Source organism: Xiphias gladius, chromosome 13 (assembly GCF_016859285.1).
Source record: "Xiphias gladius isolate SHS-SW01 ecotype Sanya breed wild chromosome 13, ASM1685928v1, whole genome shotgun sequence".
NCBI classification, from domain to species: domain Eukaryota; kingdom Metazoa; phylum Chordata; class Actinopteri; order Istiophoriformes; family Xiphiidae; genus Xiphias; species Xiphias gladius.
The window spans coordinates 4,336,289-4,358,884 of NC_053412.1; the positions used below are offsets into that span (position 1 = coordinate 4,336,289).

At 42.1% G+C, this 22,596-nt stretch overlaps 1 protein-coding gene across 1 annotated transcript in view; it reads right to left on the reverse strand.

Moving 5' to 3' along the window:
- lancl1 (LanC antibiotic synthetase component C-like 1 (bacterial)) overlaps nt 1-19,102 on the reverse strand; it is a 43,478-nt gene extending 24,376 nt beyond the window's left edge. Inside the window, exons 1-2 of the mRNA XM_040142623.1 lie at nt 18,774-19,102; nt 17,693-17,855 (exon numbers count right to left, since the gene is read on the reverse strand). Of these exons, the coding sequence (XP_039998557.1) occupies nt 17,693-17,771 (79 nt within the window). The 5' untranslated portion in view covers nt 17,772-17,855; nt 18,774-19,102. The remainder of the gene's footprint in view (nt 1-17,692; nt 17,856-18,773) is intronic.
- Between the last annotated feature and the right edge of the window lie 3,494 nt (nt 19,103-22,596).

Consider the following 22,596-nt stretch of genomic DNA (forward strand, 5'->3'; position numbering starts at 1 on the left):
CATTATAAAAAAAGTGCATTTTAAATTAAAATTACATCCAACATAATGCTGATATGATGAAAATAAGAATGATGAAGTAACATTTCATAATAGTGCATTGAGTTTTAATAATTTCCTCGGTCATTTTACAAATTGCTGGTTAATTTATGTATTTTACAAAATCTATTCATATGATTATTTCATGATATCTAATATTGAACACTTTGGGGTTCCTCATGTTGGAAACGTCGCTCTTTTCTTGTCAACTTCATCACCGTCACTGCTACAAAACTACCGATTTTGGTAGCAGGAGCTTGCAAGTCGCGCAGTAACTTCTCATTTATTATTTTAAAGTTGTGTCTTTCAGACAGAAAGGCAGGTACTGCTATTCCTTTTTGTTTCCCTCTCTCTGATGGGCCTCCCTCTCCGTGATTGCACTCAATAATAGCTGGTTAGCAGCTAGGCCTGACGCCCGTGGTGGGTTGGTGATTATCACATCTCATGCTGGGTCTGCTGATAGCGGGAGAACCAACAACCCCCCCGCAATCTTCCTTCACCTTGCTCGCCTTCAGCCTTCCGCCCAGCTCTACCCGCCCTGCCGGAGTCCTGGCGGCGGCTCCAAACTGATTATCCCATGCTGAGTCACCGGCGGTGGGGCCACCGTCCTGCCGGCTGCGGCATCGCCATTGGGCAGAGAGGACAGCGCAAAGAATAGCTCTAGCTGGTTACGATTTTGAGCTCACGTTGAGTGTTTTGAAGCGGGGGTGTGCTTCTGAGTCACTGTCCCTGATTATGTTCTGATCTGGCTTCCATGTGGGGAAAAGTTGTTTGGTTTGGCTTGCAGACACAGCCTCACACGGGAAGGACGGAGGATGAAATAAAGATGTGGTGTTCAGCAGCTGTACCAATCAGTGGAAAGTTAAAGGTGACAGGCACGATGTTTGGAGTGCTAACAAAGCTGAGCTCAACATGAAGTCTGCCAAATGGCAGCCTGAAAAATTCTTGCCTACTTTATCCAAATTCAAGCAACGACCATGAATTGTGTCTCCAGCAGGAACCTGTTAAACTACTCGTTATGCAGTCAAACATTGTATTCACGACTTCATCTGAAAACAATTGAAATTCTGATGCCTCTCCACACAGTTCATGTCACAAAAAGTGAGAAATAAGTAACTGAATTATTAAAGTGCTCTTATTAATGGCAGAATGGTGGTAGCTAGTGTTTTGTTTACCCATGATTCACTCATGTTTGCTTCGGGTTTTCATAGTGCTCATCTTGCATCCACTCTTTTCTGGAGCTAATGGATTTCCGTGATGTACTTCGTGATATAAATGGGGTTCTAATCACATGGAACAATATGTTTTTTCGTGGCGGAAAGCAAGCAGGGCATTTTGGATATATGTCAACGATGGATACAAACCAAGAATTTTAATGGAGGCTCAGAGTGCCCTACACACTACTTATCTGCTAAGAAGCCCTTGTTGTGCAATGTCCCTGTGTCTGTGGTCAGTGACTTCAGTGTACTCATCGTCTCCGGGGCTGTATACTCTTATTTCGTAACAACACCATATGGCAAACCTAACTTTTTAAAAGCTACCTATTCATCAGTCCAAGACCAGCCCCAACAAAAACCTTTTTCCTTCATCCACCTTCAACATCCAACAACTACCTTTACATCACGAAAGGATAAGTCTTGTGACTCTATGTTTTTCCTACCATCAACAAATCCCACAAGTCGATCCCACAAAAAATCCTATTCCCACTGCTGTAAATACTCACTTAAAAAGTAAAATGTTTTAAATGCGTAGCTGAAAATAGTCCCCGACAAATGCACCATTTACTCCTGTTTGAGTAACATTTGCAGAAAAGTGCTACTAGGATGAATAGGGTGGTTTGATTCCTGCTTTGAAATGTTAGTTTGTAAGTTAGCATTTACAAAATCTGCTATTTCTAGTGAGGTGTCATCAGCTTTTCTTAAGGAATAATCTATTATTTTTCTGGTCATTAATTAAAGTATTTTTAGTTGTATGGGAGGATGTGTTAGTTCTTGCACTGGTGCTAAACCGAATTACTTAATGCTGCCTCTCTTTTTTTTGGCTTTCACATCCCTAAATTTTTATAAATGACTCAACAGAAAAACACCTCAAGGTTGTGTGGTCCTGATATATTCAAAATTATTTTTTCATTTTTTTTCCTGTAAGGTACTACCTTGGTTTTAAACAGTCCACACTATTAAAGACGCAACTTCACCCTCTGGCAAGAGAATAGTTTTCTTTGGACTGTGTGCTAGCTTTTTCTACTCAGGACAGATTTTTATTTCATTTTTTCCCCTCCACCCACGGGCTATAAAATGTAAATACAAGAATTATATTTGGGCATAGAGCAAAAATGTACAACCTATAGCTGACAAACCGGTGTTTTTAAAGGCCCCATATTATGGAAAGTGATTTCTGTGCCTTTTTTGATTATAAAGCAGGTCTATATATCTATATCTATGCTATATAAATACTGCGAAAGTATCAAAAGGAGGAGCTAAAGGAGAAATGCACGCGGCCCGTATTCAGAAACTGTGCCTCAAAATGAGCTGTCAGGACTTCCGTAACTTTGTGATGTCACAATTAAGGTTGGCCTGACCGTGTGTGACTAAGAAAACAGTCAGCCAATCAGAGGAGAGGCACTGAGTTTCTCTTCTGATTGGCTGACCAGCCTGTTCCTGCTAAAGCTCCAGAGAGAAGCCAGAGACCGGAGATGATACATTACATTTGAGATGGTTTTGGGTGTTTAAAACCACCAATATATCTTCTTATGGATATCAAATCTTCAAATGAAACACAGGAAAAGTGTAAAATACGGGACCTTTAAATAAAAGTCTCATTTAGTGCAGCTGTAAGGAGAAAAAGACAAATAATAAAACAAATAAATAAATAAATATATGAAATCAGTCAGTCAGAGCCGTAGGGCAGTAGGCTTCTCCCTGCGGCTGTGACACCAGTATTAGGCAGACAGAGTGGAGGCTTGCTGCTCCACTGGGCCCATACGACAGGGCTCTAACTCCTCCATCCCATTCCAGGCAGGCCCTACTGTTAGGCAACCTAATTGAATCCCAGTACAGAGAGCACACGGTCCTATAGGTTCGGGTTTTGTCGGCCACGCCTGGGATAGTGGCTGAGCTGCCTCACTGCTTCATAATAGGGCTGTGACCAGCCACATGCAGTATAGATGTGTGCATGCGTGTGTGGAAATGCACACAGGCAAGAGAAAAACCTATGAAGGCCCACACATGGAGGACAGTGAAAAGGATGCTTACACATGGACACACACACCATTCCCCCCTCCTTTTGTTCCATTTTCATTGCTTATTTTTTTCTCTGCATCCACTCTCTTGCTTCTCGTCTCTATTACACTTTATTGCTCCTTCTCTCTGCATGGATCCACACTGTTTTTGCCACACACGCTCACACAGAAACACACACGAGCCAAATGTTGCCTCGTGTGTGTGAAGAGGTTGCATCTTATTTTCTTTTCTCTATTACACTTTTCAAAAGCAGGTCCAATCATTGTTGCTTAGGCGGCGACGCCCGCGGGTGATTTCCCTTCAAAACCTGTGGAAGCGGCATTTTCCAGACTTGCAACGAGGGGTCTGAGGGGTATTTTAGAGTGCAGAGGCATGCATTTAAATTAGACATGGCTTTTAATTATTTTGTCGTAGTGTAATTTCCTAGCTAAGGGCAGTCAGTTCCTTGCTGAGTTTGCACTTCCATAATTCCCCAGCATATCCAGGGCGGCACACTTTCAAAAGTCCTCCGACGATACGCTGCATATATTAATTGAAACTGAAATGTCAGCTTTAAAAGGTCCCACCTGTGTTGCAGCACAATCACCTTTTCCGACTGGAAAAAGCAAACCAAATAGAATCCAAATAATGTTCAAATTGAATCGTAAAAGCAGATGGCTTCGGGTGAAAACATTCGGATTCGATGAAATGTTACCAAGATTGGTGAACCATCAAAATATAACGAGGTCAGCCAGTGGTTGTGTTATGCACAGTAATTGTACTACTCGCATTAGGGAGGCGTAGCTTAGAGGTATTTCCTACCTCGGGTCCTCAAGGGGCTGAAGAGAAGCATGTGTTCATTGTAGGAGTCTGAATAGAGAAGGTGGAAGCCCCGGGGTGCTCTTTAATCCTTCCATTGATTTCAGATGCTCCGCTACTTATCTCTCCTTCCCAGTTAAGGAAAAGACATTATTAGCCATGCTCGCAAGTAATGACTCCAAATTAAGACAGCTTTAAAATAAAACAGAAGTGGGTCAGAAAAAGTCGATGGTGCTCAATGACTTTCTTAAGAGAAGGTCGATAGCTTACACCATTAGACAGCAAATGAAATTTGACTTATAGTTACAGTGAAAAGAAAAATAGACCTAACATAAGGGCTACGAATGGTTTGGAACATGAATAACTTAAAGTTTCTGCCTGGTTCGAGAACCCCCTCCAAGTGGCTCAAATGTAAGACATCAATTTTCGGAGCCATATATTTTTCGGCCAGGTTTAAGCCTTTGCCTCATCATTTTCTGTGACTCACAAGCCTGACCAAGCGTGCCGGCAGTAAACTACAGCTTTAAACCGGGGGAGAGAGAGCCAGTGAGATGCTGGCTAATGGGGCATATACATAGACGGAAGACAAAAATGACAAAAAAAAAAGAAAGAAAACCCGGTCCCTTTCAGTTGCAAGACTTCTTTTGAAAAAACAAATAGATGGAAACGGCCTGCATGCAATATATTTTATGTTATAAAGTAACTGTCTGCAAGACGTACTTATTCCATTTTTGCGTACCAGTACAAAGTTTGTGTTTCATTTCCCCTTCCTAGTGCTTGTACTTACAGTGTGTGTATGTTGAAATCCATTATAACAGAGGATCAAAGATTCTTTTGGCTACATTTCTCAGCCAGTCATCTTTTGCCTGACTGAGCTAACTGAAGATGATGCTTCAGGGGAGAAGTGAGCAGTGAAAAAAAAGTTAATTACAGTGCTTCCCATCAGAAAAAAAAAAAAAAAAAATCCAAAATGCATATATTGAACACGCATGAATGATGCATATACGAACTTCTATTGATTTTTCCAAACCTTTTTGGCTTGTGACCCCTGAAGACAAAGCGATGCCAGTCGTAGATATCTGCATCTGGCTGGTTGTGACCAAAAATTGATTTTTATCCTTGTGTAATGTGAAAAGACAAGATAAAAATACATTATTATTGAATTAGTAAAAATATCAAAGATAACAAACAAAGAGAGAAAGCAATCATCAGTATGTAAAACCACACAGTATACTTAGATAAGCTCCTAAAAAACAACTTCATACAGTGACACAAAGGGATATAGCTTCTTTATACCTGTTCTTTGGATTCAGTACGTATTTACACATTAACCAGACTGTGGAGCCATAATGTTGAACATCTTAAATATACGGCAAATAGTGTATAGACACATTGAGTTAAGTATACTATACATATCTGGTGCGCTCTTCCATTTGTGTTGTACTTTGTTCCCAACCTGAAAACCAATTGATTTTTTTCCATGATTTTAGCAGTCAGACTAAAGCAGCCTTAAACGGAGTGAACAGCGTGAACAGTTTCCACTCTCTCGCCATTCTGCTGACAAAAGGGAATATCTGCTAATGCCTTTTCCCCCCACAGCCTTCAATCTATTGTAGAAGGTAATCTGGGGATGTGTGTTGAAACAGATCAATTTGGCTGAGAGATTTCACCTTCTGATTGAGTCCAATAGACTGTGTGGACTCTGCGCCGCAGTCCGTTTTGACTGCCGTCAGTTGCGCTTGCCGCAGTATCTTGGTTCATAAGCGGAAGGTAATCATCCAAATAATGGATTTCCTAAGGCAAAGAGAGAATTCAAGAGATCTGTATGTTTTAAGTCTATCTAGAGCCCACCTTTTATCCACATGATAGCCCCTCTGTATTTACTATCTTATCAGAATCCACCTTTCACCAAGATTTACAAGACGGGAGAGCTTGAAGTAATGATAAAAAGAAAAGAGGAGGGAAGATGATGTGAATTTGTGCAAGTGTGGCAGCAACAGTAAAAGGATATAGGTGAGTAAAACAACAACATAATAAAATAAAACCGATCGTGTTTATGTACTGTTATGATTCTCAAAAAACCCTTGGGAGATTAAGGGGGGAATTATATAAATACTGAAATTACAGTGGTTTTATCTCTGCTTACTTAAATGGGCAATCTGCAAAATCCTCCTTCACACCGTGATTTTAATAAATATTCCTGATAATCAATAAACACTCCTAAATATCAGAGTGATGCAGAGCAGCCGGAATCAATCAATCATCACAGTATTTGCTTATTGGTTTTCTGTCGATCGACTAATTGACTAATCATTTCAGCTCTAGTCTGTCGTACTCCCCCTCACTTGGAAATCATTGTCAGGGATGTCTGATTAACGCCACGCAACAATGTGGCACTAGTGGCTGGTGTGGAAGCTCATTTCCGCCAACACAAAAAAACCAAAAAAACAAACCAAAAAAAACCCCCAGAATGTTAGGAGCAAACTGTTGAGAAATGTTAGGAGCCACTAAAGTAAAAATATAGGTCATTCAACTGATGAGGTAACCGTAAAAGTCTTATAACTGGGCAAAATTTCATGACAATCTAATAGTTGTGATATTTAAGTCTGGATCAAAAGTGGTGGAAAGGGCAACAGGCCGACCTTGCCGTCCACAGAGCCACGCTGCCAGTGTGGCTAAAAAACGCGAAATGTCAGCCATGAAAAAAAATAAAAGTACTTGTAGTAAATCACAATGGCGAGTCAAAAGTATGCCACGAAACTTTTCACCTTCTCCTGGCGGAGATAGGCTTTTATAAACTTGCTATATAGACATTTCCAACCTGTACAGTCATTCAGATAGTGCCAATATCGAAAAGTGTTTTGTTTTTATTTCTAAAATGCAGTCTCTTTACTGTATTGTCTGCTTTCCTCCATTGTTTCTGTTGCTATGACTACCCTCCAGGGCCACCAGCCTCACTGCGATAGCCACAATCAAGCTCCCTAAAAGAATTCCAACGACGAACGGTGTAGACCCCCCCAAAATGTCCAGAGGATGAGTGAAAAGAGGCGGGGATAAGGACAGAGAGAGTCAGTGAAAGTCAGCTGTCAGCCGGCCCTGAGGCTCCGTGGGATACGAGGATGGTGAAGAGCCGCTCTGATCGTGTTTAATTCCTGTTTTTTTTTTTTTTTTTTAAATCGTCCCCGTCGCTGAAGGGAGCCGCTGTCACAAACGGGCTGAGACTCACAACAGACCGGGACAGTAAATGAGAAATACTGCGATACAGGCTCGGCTGCAAACCCCCGCTCCTCATCTCCACCTCCCTCACTTCTCTCTGTTTACTCCTACTTAGCCATTGAAATGTGAAAATACACAAATCTTAACACGTTCGCGTTCTACTGGGGTAGACAAAAAAAACAAATACCTTAAAATATAATAGGCATGGAGTCAAATGCTTGGTTGATCCACCCTCTGTGGTTGTAGCTGTAGCATGGAGGACATATTGAATTTCTACTTATTTTGCCCAGCAAAACTTTTCCACAGCAGACATCATGGCAGTTATAACAGTGATGGGATGTAACAAAGTACTTCAGCACAAAGTTTTTCGACCCACGAGTATTCAGTAGTCGTGACTACTTTATTACGTCAGACCACACCCATCCTCGAACTCGGCCTTACTTTTGATCTCCACTACGCACCTGTACAGCTCTGTGGCTGTGTCTCGACACCTGCCAGGGAACGCGAAACTGCCTCTGTGCTCGATCCCGCCACAATGCATTCCCGAGCCCCTTACACTAACCTTAACCAGCACAACTAAATGCCTGACCCCGGCCTTCGACCGAACCCCAACCGAGACCTAATTCTAACCTGAACCCTAAAACCAAGTCTTAACCCTAAGACGGCCCTTTGAAGGTGCGAGGACCAGCCAAAATGTCCCCGAGACGATAGTTTAATACTAAATTTGTCCACACAACCACAGAGAGATATGTACACACACACACAAACACACACACACACAAGCTGAAAACAATATCAGCCCCACTGTCGCGGCTGGTACAGATGTCTTGGAAATGGTCAGTAGTAATGGAAAGCACCTGATTTGTAGCTAAAGTGCTAAAATATATAAATCCTGGTTTGGACTTAAATCCCTTAACATACAGTTTTCCCCTTTAGTTTAAAGTCCCCTTATTCCACACAGTCTTTCTACGGCTGTTTCATTCCATCAAATGGAAATGTTCCAGATGTCTTGATCTTGTCTCATCTGTTCAGACTTTTTTTCTTGGCGCATTACAGTATGTTGCGGTGTTTTACACCAGCAAATACCAAACAGTATGGTGTTCCCGTTAATTTGTCAACCACCCGGACACACATGGTAAACATTACACCTACATCTCCTTTCCCACACACTGTGGTTATCGCTCCCTCCTCACCAGTCTTATCACGACTCCTCCTACCCCCCTCTGCCACCCTCCCTCTCATCTCGCCTTGGGCTCCCATTGTGTATTCATTACCGTTAAAGAGTCCCCGGCTTGTCCTTATCATTAGGGCCGCATTACTCCGCTCTGCACTCTCTGACATTGGTCGCGCTCTGACCGGTTATCTGGTCGGAACTGGCGCGGGATTTCCCGCGCGGGGGCTCCCCTCACGTTGGCTGGACTGGCATAAACAAACGTTCACTCACATGAACCAGGTATAGATTGCCTTCCGATGGACGCCTGTGCAGTGCAGAGATCTATCCGGAACCAATGGCCGCTGCCTCTGATGACATTCCCCACTGTGGCTGAGACCAATCGGGCCAGACCAGATTCGCTCTCAATTCTGGTCTGGGGGATTGGGGTGGACATGGGGCAACACAGTCATGAATACAGAACGGCTGTGCTGCACTGGATTCGAGTAAAAAAAAAGGCTCAAGCAGGTTGTCATCAGTGACTGTGACTCCCTGATGAAATAATGATGTTTGCCATATTTTGATTTCGTGGTCTCCGTGCCTTGAAGATGAAGTCCAGACCTCGACAGACTTTACCCTGAAATAGTTTGATATAGTTTAAATAAGAGAAAAAGCTAAATCCGATTTCCAGAACTTTAAAATACTTTTGGGAACAGAACAAAAAGGTCCTGCAGTCAGAAATCTGCCATCACACAAGGGGCTCAGTCACTGCACCTCATAAAATATCTTATGGTTATTGCACCAGATCTTCATCTGAACTGATGTCAATTCATAAAATAAAAAAGAACATTTTCTGAGAACATTCTTTTTCTTTCTTTCTCTTTTTTTTTTTTAAGAAAAAATGGTTTTACAGACATAAAATTAAAGTAAGACCAAGCAAAGCTGCAAATTCCTACATTTGAGTACCTGGAACCAGCAGGTGTTTGTAATTTCTTGCTTGAAGAATTACTAATCAATCATCAAAGAAGTTGTTGATGAATTTTCTGTCGATGGACTGATCGTTGAAGCGCTCAGTGAAATCAAAAGTGATTCGTGAGCGTGCACCAGCGGGGCCAAAATCACTGTATCCTCAGTCTGACTGAGGCTGGAGGCCACATTAGCCGCAACTACCATAACACACCCTAACCTCCTACCAAACTGTCACCAGTTGAGTTGCATTGTGGGTGGTGTTCGGCGCCAGATTTTGACAGGGAAGAAGCTAAATCTCTTGTTCATCTGGATCAATTCTGACCCCTTTTCTAAACTGTCCCTCGTGAGTCTGACAACGTTACAGGAGGACGACGATACATCTTTTATTTCCAAAGAGGGGCCCGTCCATCAACCAGCAGCGACTACCAAAGGAATACATCCCGAATGTGCTCAGAGATCAACATGTTTCTAGTTTAAATGTGGACATTTAGATGAAATTTTACGATTATATAAAACAGTAAATCTTAGATTACAAAAGAGACCAAACTAGAATCTGAGCCAGAGTCAATTTCACTATCACTATGTGACACATGCAGATGAATGAGCCAAAACTAACTTCCAATAAGACTCCCCTGAAAACATCTCGTGAATGTGAACAAATCATTTTCACTCATTTTTCTTTTTTTTTCTCATTCAGCCCCAAAAAAACGGATTCATGGCTCAATCGAAAAACTTCCTCGGCCAACTTTTTCATTTTCCAATAACAGCATTATCTCCTTCATCATCCCATTACAGTGTATGTGATTAGATGTTGCGCACCAATTCATTACGGGGGCTATGAGCTGACATTTCCCCTCTCGAATGGGTCATTTATTTGGAGTACCTTGATGGTAGCAGCAGCCGTTAAAGCTGTCGAGCCAATTCACAGACAGGGAGCAAGTTATTGTGACAGCCAGCCGCCTAATTGTTCATTTGAGGTAATCACTCGACAAGTCAGAGCAATTTCGAGCACAATGCCAGAGACTAATGGAGGTGGACGTGCTCGCTTGATGAGATCAGAATCACGGGGCTACCCGCCTGCCGAGTGCCAGGGGCCCCTGAGAGGGCATCTTCCCTAACACTCAGGGATTTATCCGCACCTCTGTGGCATGACCGAGTACTCGCTAGGGGGGGGTATTAGCGGGAAAAAGATGGGAGACTGATAATATTGCCGTATATTTGCCATCAAAACTCCGCCAAAAGGTCTAGTCTAATCTTTTTTTCAAAACAGAAGGGGAAAAAAAAAAAAAGGAGAGCGCCAGACATGGAGAAGCATATTGTTCTTTTATCTCTGAGGAAAATCCACTCAAGAAGAGCAGCATAGTGTAGGCTGCTGTCCAATTGAGGCTGAAAATTTATTTTCACACCCTAATCAAGATGCTCTGCGGAGCTGCCAGCATGAGATGCATACCTCCCTCTTAGCATGCAGGAGGACAACCCTGCCATTGCTCGCTCTCTCTCTCTCTCTCTCTTGGGCTGTGTGTGTGTGTGTGTGTGTGCGTGTGTGTGTGTTTGGGGGTGGGGTGCATGTGATGGATGACCGTGCAGTGCTGGGGCGTTCTCGGTTTAATTGTGATGTCAGTGCATGTCTGTGGCAACCCCGGCGGTGAGCAGTGACAGACAGGAGTGTGCAGATGTGCCTCAACCTCTAAGTGTGTGCGTGTGTGTGTGTGTGTGTGTACATCTCTGTGTGTAGTGCATGGGAGGAAGGCGCTGAGGAACTCTGACATGATGTTACTGGGAATTTTCAGTTGGCCCCAGGGCCTCGAGGGGACTCTCCGGAGACGAGTTTGAGGAGTATGTTGATGCTGCCGGCTCATCGGGGGAGTGGACAAGTCAGACAAGTGTCAGATTTGCTTAAAAACCGGGGGGGAAGTGTTAACACAGGGGAACCAACCAGTGTCTTTCGGAACCATGAAAAACTTTTTCAAAAGAATATATTTACCGCATACTTTCTCGCTTACTCCAACTGGCGAGATCATTATTCTGCTGTGTCAAAACTCTTCAAAAAAACTGTCCAAAATCACCTCCAATGTCCTGAATTTTTTAAACAATACCGTAGGTACTACTGTAGATCGGATTGACCAACAAGCCAAGGGCTCCATACACTCAGCTCTTTCTGTTATAACCAATATAATGACTGCTTTCCCCCACTAGAGCTAACATGACACCTATTCTGGATGCATCATTTGAGCCATGAGTCATCCCTGAAAGCTGGAGTCCACCTGCAGTTCCCCGGGACGGTCAGAGGGTGGAGCTGTTGGACCTGGACTTCCAAATTACCCCACTGCTCCTCAGACACAAATTGATAATGCATATTACATTACATTGAGACAGGATAGATTTAACTGTGAGTCAAGCAGAGACACATGATGAAATCATTATTTACTCTGAGGCTTAATGGGCAATTAGGAAAATAGTCTATTTTGGCACAATGTGTTGGAGAAAATCAGATCATATAGGGGAGGCTGTAACTACTTGTTATGTGGGTTAGATTTTCCTTTGGAAACCTCAACTCTCCAGATAGGATTTCGAAATGTCTAATGAAATTATAAAAAAAGTTACAGGAATGCAGGGCACCCACAAGGTCAGTTATTTGCAACTATCAGCATACACGAGACACATCTGTTACATAAGCCGTCCAACTATACATCTATAATGTATCGTGTGTATCTCCTCCCTTCTTGCTATTCAGCTCCGGGTCGGAAATCCAGGACTCGAGAGTCAGTCTGTCTCAGGAGCTCCGAGTTTTTTCCGTGAACATAGCGTGGAGTTCTTCGGGGGGAATATGTATTTAGGAGCACAGCCGCAGCTTCTCCTCGTTCCTCGGGACTAAGTTGTTCTAGACACACAGATAAACAGGCAGACTGACTGGACTGGACAGAAATAGACCTGACCAACTGTGCTCATCCGGAGCCAATTTAAGATCATGAACATGAAAACAGCAGGCGATACCAGATGTGTGTGTGTGTGTGTGTGTGTGTGTGGGGGGGTATCTCTGATTCATGCCAGACCGCAAATGGAATCATCACATCTTGAATGCAAAAATTGTGGAAACCGAATATAAGATGGGATGTAAGTGTTGAGTATCTACAAAAGTGACCTTACTGTGAATGCAATTGCAATGAAATCCAAAGACCTGGAATCTGTTCAAACATCGCCTCAGAATTTCTCCAAGAACTAAACAAGCATTGACCTGGACCTGCGTTTTTTTTTTTTTTTTGTTTGTTAGCCAAGGTCTTTCAGAGAGCTGTCAAGAGGTCACTTCACAACACAAGAACTGCGGTGTTTTCACAACTGATGATGCAGCTGCACCTTACCACAAGTGTCTGCTTCTATTTCATTCCTATTCAAGACTTTGAATCGGAGATTGCTCCAAAAGGCCAGCAGACTGTAATGTGATTTGTCTAAAAAGGCCAAACATAAGAGGCTGATACGCGGCCAGCAACGAGGTTAGAGCGTGCCGGCAAAGGTTATTCTTCTGTGAATTGGTCGTCTCAATCCATTTATCTCCACAACAATCCAGACGCTGTGACAGAGTGAGGTGTTCGAAAATCTCTCATGAAGGACTGTGTCTTCTGTATGGATTTGTTTTGGAGTGTGGCGACAAAGTGTTTACACACAGTTGGTTTAGCTCAAGGTGGTTTCATTTGCCGAATCAATGGCTCATTTTTCGGCGATATTCACCACAAGGCTGAGTGATAATCGTTCACTGGAAGGGGTTTCTGCACTTGCAGGACCAACTCAGGTGACAAACTGAGGAAACGGCACGGGAAATGTTGGGCCCCCGAGCCTGTCCGGCGAATCTTCGTTTTTCAGACCTCCTTATTGCCAGCCTGATCCCACTAATGAATTCTGCCTCACAGTGTCTGTGTCCAGGGTGGCAGCATGGCACTGGACACTGAGTGGGCTCAGGGGACAGGGAAGGTGTGAGATGCCATCTGTTGTGCCACTGTGCTCTCCATTTCCTTTTGCTCCAACTCAACATGAGAGAAAAATATCACAATAAAAAGGTCCTGTCAAGGTGCTAAAAGGGCGATGGTTAAGAGCTGCTCTGCTTTTTGGAGTTTCACATGAACCAGAAAGAAGTTGAGAAAACTGAAAACGTTTGGCACAAATTAAAGCATTCACTCTCACTACACTTGTTTTTTTTTGTTGCTTAGGATCAATATGAGCTGTGAGCACCCAGTGATTTGTAATAATCGCAGAAACCGATGGCAATTTTAATTTTGAATCGGTCTGCCATGTCTGTTGTTTGTAAAGCGTCCAGCACAAATGACCTCTTTTTTTGCATTCTCGTGAAGAGAAGAGGTCTCCCTAAAATATGAATCCTTGGTGAATCAAACTTGCATGACAGATACAACTCAGTCACATTTTCAAAGTAACGTTTTGAATATTCTTTGGAAGAAATCCTCCACTTTTCTCCTCTACATCGGAAACTTAAGGATACAAATATATGCAAAGTGCTGGTGATTTTAGGGAACTTCATCAGTTTCTCTGGGTGCATTTGACAAAATGCATTCAGAGAGAAACATCGACAGGAACAACTATTTTGCAAGCCAGGGCTAGTGGCTGAATCTCACATTTTGCACCTGAATTTATACGTCATGAGTTACAACCTGGTTAAAGCTGATAGTCATAACTTTAAAAAAAAAAAAAAAAAAAAAGTTATAATCTTTAAGGTTTTCATGACATCAAACCCTGTTTTTGATATTTTTTTCAGCAATTGCTAGTTTTCATTGGTTTTCTCTTACGAGTGGCGGAGTCCCTCGTTCCCGCACAGGATTAAAATAGCCTCCACAAGCACCTGGGGTTCCCAGGAAATGATGCATCGTGTAATCCAGCTTAATTTGATCTAATTTGATAACAGCCTTACTGTTCTCTTTGTGCCGTGTCAGAGCTCTATTAAGCTACTGCTAATGCTAACCCAACATTTCCTACTGCTGCTGCTTTCACATTAAAATCACTCACCTGGCTTTTACTTGTGAAAAACCCACAGGAGCATGAATGCAGGTTGACATGATGGAAAGAGTTTGTTTGGCTTGGTCACACTATGAGCAGATACATTAAAACCGAAATCGAAAACTCTCGGTATTGGCAGGATGGTGTCCTCATCGTCCACATTTATGTCCCCCATTTTTCTTGTTCTGATAAGTTTGGCACTTTCCAGACAGGTTCTGAATTTTACCCACTTACTGTAAAACTCCAAAACAGAGATGGGAGCGTTTAGCATTTTTAGCATTTCTCAATAACACCTGCAGAGTACATTGTGCCTGAGGATACATACAAGAAAATGGGTCCTATCCTTCATCATTAAATTGGGGAACTGAAACTTATTGTGTCCAATGTAGCAATCCAATTATGAAGTGGGGCTCTGTTACAAGGTTGCCATGGCAGAATCAATGAAAACATATAGGAGAGACCCATTTTATACATGTGTTACTGGGAAAGGGCCAAAGACCATACTTGAAATGAAAATGTCAGCATTCCAGAGCAAATCAACAACAATACTGTTAGAGGGATTCAAAAATGCAGTCTGTGCTAGCAATTCAGTGATTTGCAAAGTCAAAGGAGCAAGAACTAAGTTCAGTTAAGAGTTCATACGACATTCTCTAACAACTGAACGTTATAATATATCTTTGAAAATGAGACACCTTGCAAAGAATTTGGCAACACATGCTAGAGCAAACATATACAACTCGATAATTGGTGGTTACCACAACAAAGCTGATGAATTCTTCAGTTATATTTTCCACACATTGATTGTGATGCAAATTGCCTTTGCATATATTGTATAATCCGTTCCACTCATTTCACCACCTTATTTTGCTAATTACCAGAGAAATCCACATTTCAGTTCCACGTCGTGGAACAGGAAGCAGCCTTTGAACTACTTGTAAATGTTGCGCGGGGTGGGTCGCGGCAGGCTCGCCGAACTTGGCTGCATTTCAGACTAGTGTGGAGGAGGATGAAGGCTTGCCTCCTTGCCTCTCTCAGTGAGAGAGCAAAAGGCCGCACAACACTCTCAACCCACATGTGTCGAGGGAGACGAGGGCGGAGGGAAGCGAGGCTGAAGCGAGCCGCCCACATGGCGATTGGAGATGGCAGAGGGGACACCAGACACGCTACTCCAAAGTGTTTGTGGGGGCTATTTGTTTCACAATCAGATACTATTTTCAGAGAGATGGAAGAGCATTATTTGTAGAGTTTAAACCTGTTTCTTGTTTCCTTCTGATACCTTTTGTATAATAGCCAGGCCTTTTGTTCCTTTAAAGCTGAAACTGGCCCTGAAAATTCAGTTTGTTTGAACAGCAGATAAAAAGGAAAAATTAGTTGCTTTAAAAAAAAAAAAAAAAGTTCTGCCTAACAATAGAAAATATGGTAATTTGATTGTGGCCGGGGACATGTGTTGCATCTTCATTTGGTCTTTGGTCTTTAGTCGCCAGAAAAATATAAATCCAATATTCTTTCAGCTCTGTTTTTGGTCGCTACCATCTCCAATCCAAAAAAAAAAAATGTCTAGCTCTCTAGCTGCTAAATGCTCCACTTTGTTCACCAACTGGTCTCTAACTGTGCAATCTAACCGATGTTTAGTGCTGAGCGGGGAGTTTATATTTGCTTTTTCTCTGGAAACAGCTGCCTGCTGTGGCCTAAAATGGTGCTATTAGAGTGGTGAGAGTGAACCAAAACAGTCAAGTTGTGGGTCAGACAGCGAAACAGTGAGCTGAAACTCACTATAAAGAAACTGAAACTCTGTAAAGCCGAGGTGAGCTGCAGATTCAGCTGATGATTCTCTGTAGGTCCATCATTACGAGTGACAACTACAGTATAGTATCAATTATAGCCGTGTCTGGTCAGACCAGAAAGTGACACATCAAAAACTGATTTCTTCATCCTTGTCAAATATGTGTTGCTGGAAGCTTGATGCCTTGATGCCAAGGAGATATAAATTTTATAAGCATCCTGCTATCTCTTTCCTCAGATATCAGCCCTGTCAACACAGTTTGCAACTTACTTTGCTTTCACAAACAAATCTGCTGTTTGTGGCAGTAACATTACAACAAACCGATTTTGGTCCAACATCTCATGGTAACAAATGCTTGTGTGACCGCGCCCTAAAGGTCAGAGAAGTCGGCATTTGGTGGCAAGGTTGCTGGTTCAAACCCGAAGCGCTACAATAAATTTGGATATGAGAGATCATAGAGCAGCACATGCTTCTCCTTCACGAGGGAAGGCCCCCCCACCCGCTTAAGCTTAGCTGCTCAGTGTCCAACAAGTTTGAGTGTGGAGGAAGGGTGACTTGGAAAAGAGAGCATTGCTCTCAGTGAAACCAACCCAGGTAAATAAGGGTTAAAGGGTGGTCTGAATCAGTTTTTTGTTCTTTAGAAACGAAGGTAATTGACTGACCATGAGCCAGCTTGATTATATTGCCCCAACCTCCCTCCTCCTTCCTGCCTCTTATCTCAGAGCAATGTTTACTGGCGATAATTAGGCCATTACTCAAGTTAATGGAACATCCCTGAATTGACCTACTGTACTCTCTCCCACAGAGCCGTCTCACGATGCCCTGGGACTCCCCCTGAGGGTGAGACTTCCTGGTTCACGGCTGGGAAAAGCTGGGCTTGACCACCCATCTGTCAGAGCCACTTCCTCAGCCTCCGACTCTGACATATGTGTGCACTGTGGGAAGGTTGCGTATCAGATGTAATCACTGTCACGCATTTCTATACGTACTGCGCTTTCACACACACGCACACGCACACACACGCACACACACGCGCGCGCACACACACACACACACACACACACACACACACACACACACACACACACACAACCACATTGGGGCAATTTGGCGTTCAGTATCTTGTCCAAGGACATCTCGACATGCGGACTGGAGGAGCAGGGGATCGAACAACCGACCTTCCGGTTAGTGGACGACCTGCTCTCCCTCCTGAGTCATAGCTGCATAGCTACAGCTACAACAAGAGATGCCAGTTTTTCCACAGAATTATACTCTTGACAAGACTACACGAGACGATTGCAGTAGGTTTTAAACCTTGGACCTTTTATGTTATGATGCAGTTCCTTATCACAAAGGCTTAAACAAATGAGCTGTCGTGTTGTGCATTTATTTGCCTCAGTCGTGGCAAATCGACTCCTTCCATCACCCCAGACGTGCCCAATCAACAACACAAGCATTAGAATACAATAAAACCCAGTGCTGTGTCTGTGCCCGTCTCACCAGTGTTCTCCCTCCGGCCATTTTCCTCTCCGTCTCCTGAGTATTCGGTCTTCTGCTCTAGCAGCCGACCTGAGCTCATCCCAACCTGCCTCCCCAACAAGCTGCGGTGTAATTGCTTGTCAGAGCTGTCTGCGTGCCTGTTTTTCTTCTCGCCGCCATGCACCTGACAAGAAACACATATTTACACACAAAAATGAAATTACAGGCAATTTGAGAGCAGGAGCTTTGGAGGCATCGGCTGCTATCGAGCTGTCCAAGTCAATGAACACCTCTCACCCTTGGCTCTATATCACTTGAAACAAAAAGGTGGGGAAAACAGAGGAGGAGGAGAAAAGAAGAAGAAATGCTGAGGGAATTGTGGCTTGGCCTCTTGACCAGCTGCCAGTCATTTAATTCTTTCTTCACTAAACTTCCTCTACAGCCCACTTTTTTTGATTCAACCTTTCCATTTACCTCATTTTTCTTAAACAAACTACACCACCAGTGTTCAAATAATTTTGTCGTGGAAGATGAGCAATTCAGCCGTTTATAATGAGCCAGCAGGGCTGAATGAATAAAAGCTTCACAGCCCTGCCTGCTAAGGTGTTATATATTGATATATTTTAACCAGCTCCATTGATGCCAAAAAAAAGGAATGAATACATCCTGACTGTCTGTTTTGCTGTAATAATTATCCACTTTAACTAATTACAGTAACTCGTTTAGACGAAGCAGCCGCCCCTGGAACATGTATTGTAAATACTAGATTTAAATTGGAAAAAAAAAAAAAAATCAAAGAATAACAATGTAAAAATTCTTCAACTAACAGCAGCAGCTCTCTCAGATACCCCTCTAACTTTACCATTCTCTTTTATTATGTTTGTTTAATAAACAGACACAAATTAAAGTGATTATACAGGGACTTTGACAATTTCTAAATGAGTGTGTTTATTCAGCCTTGGAGGCTAATATCTGGTTCAAACGCAAATTTCCACCTGATTCTCACAAATCCCATATTTAAGCTGCGGTCTGATTCTTGCGGCGGTGCCGAGCAACAATATTACAGAAAAAAATATGATGCAAAAACAGAACAATCACTTACCAGATCTGCGTTTTTCCACAACTTTAGTCAGAAAAAGGGTTCGGATCAAGACCTCAAAACTGTTTCCTAACTTAGAGGAGCTCTTCTCCAGTCTTATAATCTCTAAAGTTACTGGGTTTTGCTTTAAAACACCAAGTTTTTGAATTAATCAAACTGCCCTGTGCTTGACTTTCAGTTTGATTTCCTTTTTTCTTTCTCCTCAAGCAATGATGTGGCCAGATGCGGTGGAGAAAGGGCTCAAATCCCCACGTATATCTGAAAAATATCTGCCAGGCAACCCAAGCAGAAAGTTACGTACATGGTACAAATAAAATAGTGGTAGTAGTACTAGAGGGTGCTATGTAGGTATTGGTCGTTTAGTCATTGTAATGCTAAGATACTTGCAGATGTTCTCACAGGTGTTTTCACTTACTTGGCCAAAATTGTGGTCTCCTGTTAGTTTGGTTGCACCTGTTAGGACCTATCTCAATCCGCCTTATCAACACTTGTGTAGGCGTTCAGGGCCAATAGGAATAAACTATACACATGAAGATCTTTTGATGAAGTTCCAGCTGAAGAGCATCATTAAATACATGTACTGTATATGGTGCTGTGCAAAATTAGATGGCTGGACGTACATGGTTCAGTACAGTCGAATAAGAAATTTTAATTAAATTAAATCAAATCAAAAATGTATTCAATCACATAAAAATGTAGCATAATTAAAGTTAAATTACAAAAATTTAATGAAAAAATACTTTGAAATGAATTTTAAAAATCATTAAATTATATGAAAGATCAAATCAGCCAAATCAGATTAAAATAAGATAAATTTAAAATGAATTTGTTTAATTACTTTAAATTTAATTTAATTATATCATTACTTATACATTATAGTTAGTAAATGTATAAATTAAAATAAATTAAAAAACAAACCATTGTATGAAAATTGAATTAAATTACATTACATTAACAATGAAATTAAATTTTACATGAAATCGAATTAAAAATTCAATTAAAAATTTATAGATCTATACTGTTGTTAATCTAAATTTGTTTTTTATTAATTTTAAATACACTTAGAAGGAAATTCTTAAAAAAATGTAGGTTCTTTTATTTTGTCAAAGCTTTGCTTTTTTTAAAAATATACTGCACTGCTTCTAGTGAAGCTTTCGGACTCTGATTTCTCTGCTGTTTGTACAGATTTTTGTACATATTTTCTTTTCTATTTACCTGTATCTATTCCTACCTGCCTCTTTGGTGTGTTTTTCTTGCGAATTTTAACTTGTTCCGTGTCATCTTGTTTGATCTAATCTGACACACCATTCCTATTGCTTAGTTTTTATTGTATTTAGATACTTATATTCTGTTGCCCACTTCCTACCACCTTGCTGTCGCTGCAAGCACTTGGTCTTCCCTGCAGGCAACAATAAAAGTTCCTCATTTTCCTTTGCCCACAAAGGCTCCTCACCCTGTCACCATTAACACACTGGGCCTGAGTAGCACAGCTGGAAAACACCTGCAAAGGAACAGCACCGGCCACCTCGGCTATGTAGAAAGACAGAATCGCACTCTGTATGTCAGCCATGTTTGTGGGTGTTTACTCCTGAGATGGATTGTGTTTGACATTTGTTCCAGACAGATCTGTTTGGGCCTGCTGGTATTTCGGGATGAGAAGTCGACAGAGGCAAGATGCGGAAGCAGAGATGCGAGAGGGGTCGTGATGGGGAAGCCTATGATTGATATTCCCATTAGCCAACGGACAAGGTGAGGACAAGGCTCTGATAATGAATTGTGACACATTAATGAGCTTGTCTAGCACAGACAATACCTGATCGGCCCTCTTACCATTTAACCTTTGATACCAGTGAGGGAAATTGCAGGCAAATAAGGGTTTTGTGTCACTTGCTAAGACTGAACATGACTTTAAAAACAGTGCACTAGATAGTTGTGTGTAGCTGATATGGCTGGGAGTTTAGCTGCAGCTAATTTGATGGGAGCTAAACTCCAGAGTTTTACTTCTGGACATAATGCAAAACTTTCCCCTGTTTGTGTGTCTACATTTATTTTCCTTTTGGTTCTAATTAAAAACTAATATGACATCTAGGATAAATTAATTAAAAAAAAAAAAAAAAAAAAAGGCGACACTGATGAATTTTCAGTCCAACAGCTGCTTTAAACTGGCTCATTGCTAGCTGAAGGATGGTGGCGTGTTTACAGGGTGGAAGCAACTGTACAGTTACAAGATGAATTAATCCGTTTATCCTTCAATGGGAGAAACAAATACTTCAGTCACAGCACAGGTACTCCCCCAAGAGTAAAACGACAGAAAGTAAGACTTGTTTTTGCTTGTATTTAGTGGAAGAAAGACAGAATAGTCAGTGCTCGTCAAAATAAAAGAACTTTATTTCCTGTTACTATACCGAAGATAAAAATACTTAAGATATAAATAATATAAAGGGTGCAAAAAGTGAAGGGGTCCACTGAAGCCAAATGTATTTTCTTTGTTATAACATGATTTTTTGTTACAACTTTTCCTCACAGTTTTTCCCGGATAGAGCCTAAAGATTGACGTTGGATAAATCCTAAGGGAATTCTGATTCATGCGGGTACCTTTGTACTGTACGTTTAGAAAATGTACCTGTGTATCTGGATGGAGGTAAAAAAAAAAAAAGTCCTCAGGCTATTTTACAGCAGGCAGCGGATACAGTATTTTCCAACACCTTCCTGCTAAAACATGTTTGTGTTTTAGTGCCGAGATGAGTGCAGTGTGTGTGTGTTTGTGCGGGTGTACTGACGCCCCTCCCCGCGCCTCATTGGGACGCTGGCTGCTTAAGACTAATCCCGGGGGAGCTCATTAGAATCAGCGGAGAGGAGAGGGCCCCAGACAGGGTCAGGACAGACTGCACTGCCGAGCTGCATAGCGATGCCTTCCGCTCCGTCTTCACGTCCGTGCGCTTTGGCTGCACGTCGCTTCATCTGAGCGGATGGCAGATGAGAGATTGGCCCGCTCAAGCACTTGACAAGCATGCTGAACACCCACATGCCCACACGTGCACAGATAAACATACATATAGACACAGACAGAGCCATGTACACACATCTGCTGACATTTAGAATACCCATTCCATCACAGACATATGTGTATATGCTGAAAGGGTGTGCGTGTGTGAGCGTATTGTGCTCACATGCCAGGCACGCACGCACACACACACACACACACACACACACACACACACAGAGTTGTCACCTCCCCGTCATGCTACAGTCAGCAGCGTCCTGTGTGATGTATGACTATAAGAGAGGGGTGTGAGCGAGGTCAGACACACTTCCACCCACGAGACAGTCATTAAAAGCTTATGAATCTCAAACGGAGTCCTGCAGACGTGTACGAGCTGTGTGTGTGTGTGTGTGTGTGTGTGTGTATGTGTGTGTGTGTGCTGCACATCTTTTTATCTCATACACACTTTTGTGTGTCAGTGTGTTTGAGCGTGCCGGCATATGCAAAAGATGTGTGATCTGTGCGTTAGTGACTTACAGTTACGTAAAGAAGATCAAGTAGAGTGAACCTGTAGTGCTGTAGCAGTTTAGGCAGTAAATGCTTTGCTCCGTAACACTTTTTAAGCAAATCAGCAACAATGTTTTTTTCGAGACTTTCCTCCCCATTTTTTTTACATACAAAACAAGAAATAGTCTGAGGTCTCAGAGTGAAGGCACCTCAGTAAATGGCTGATCAATCTTTTAAACACTTTCCTAATATCGCCAAACGACACCTGATATTTTTCAACCGTGTTTTTCGCTAATTTGTCACACACCTGTTTGATATATTACACACGTGACTGCA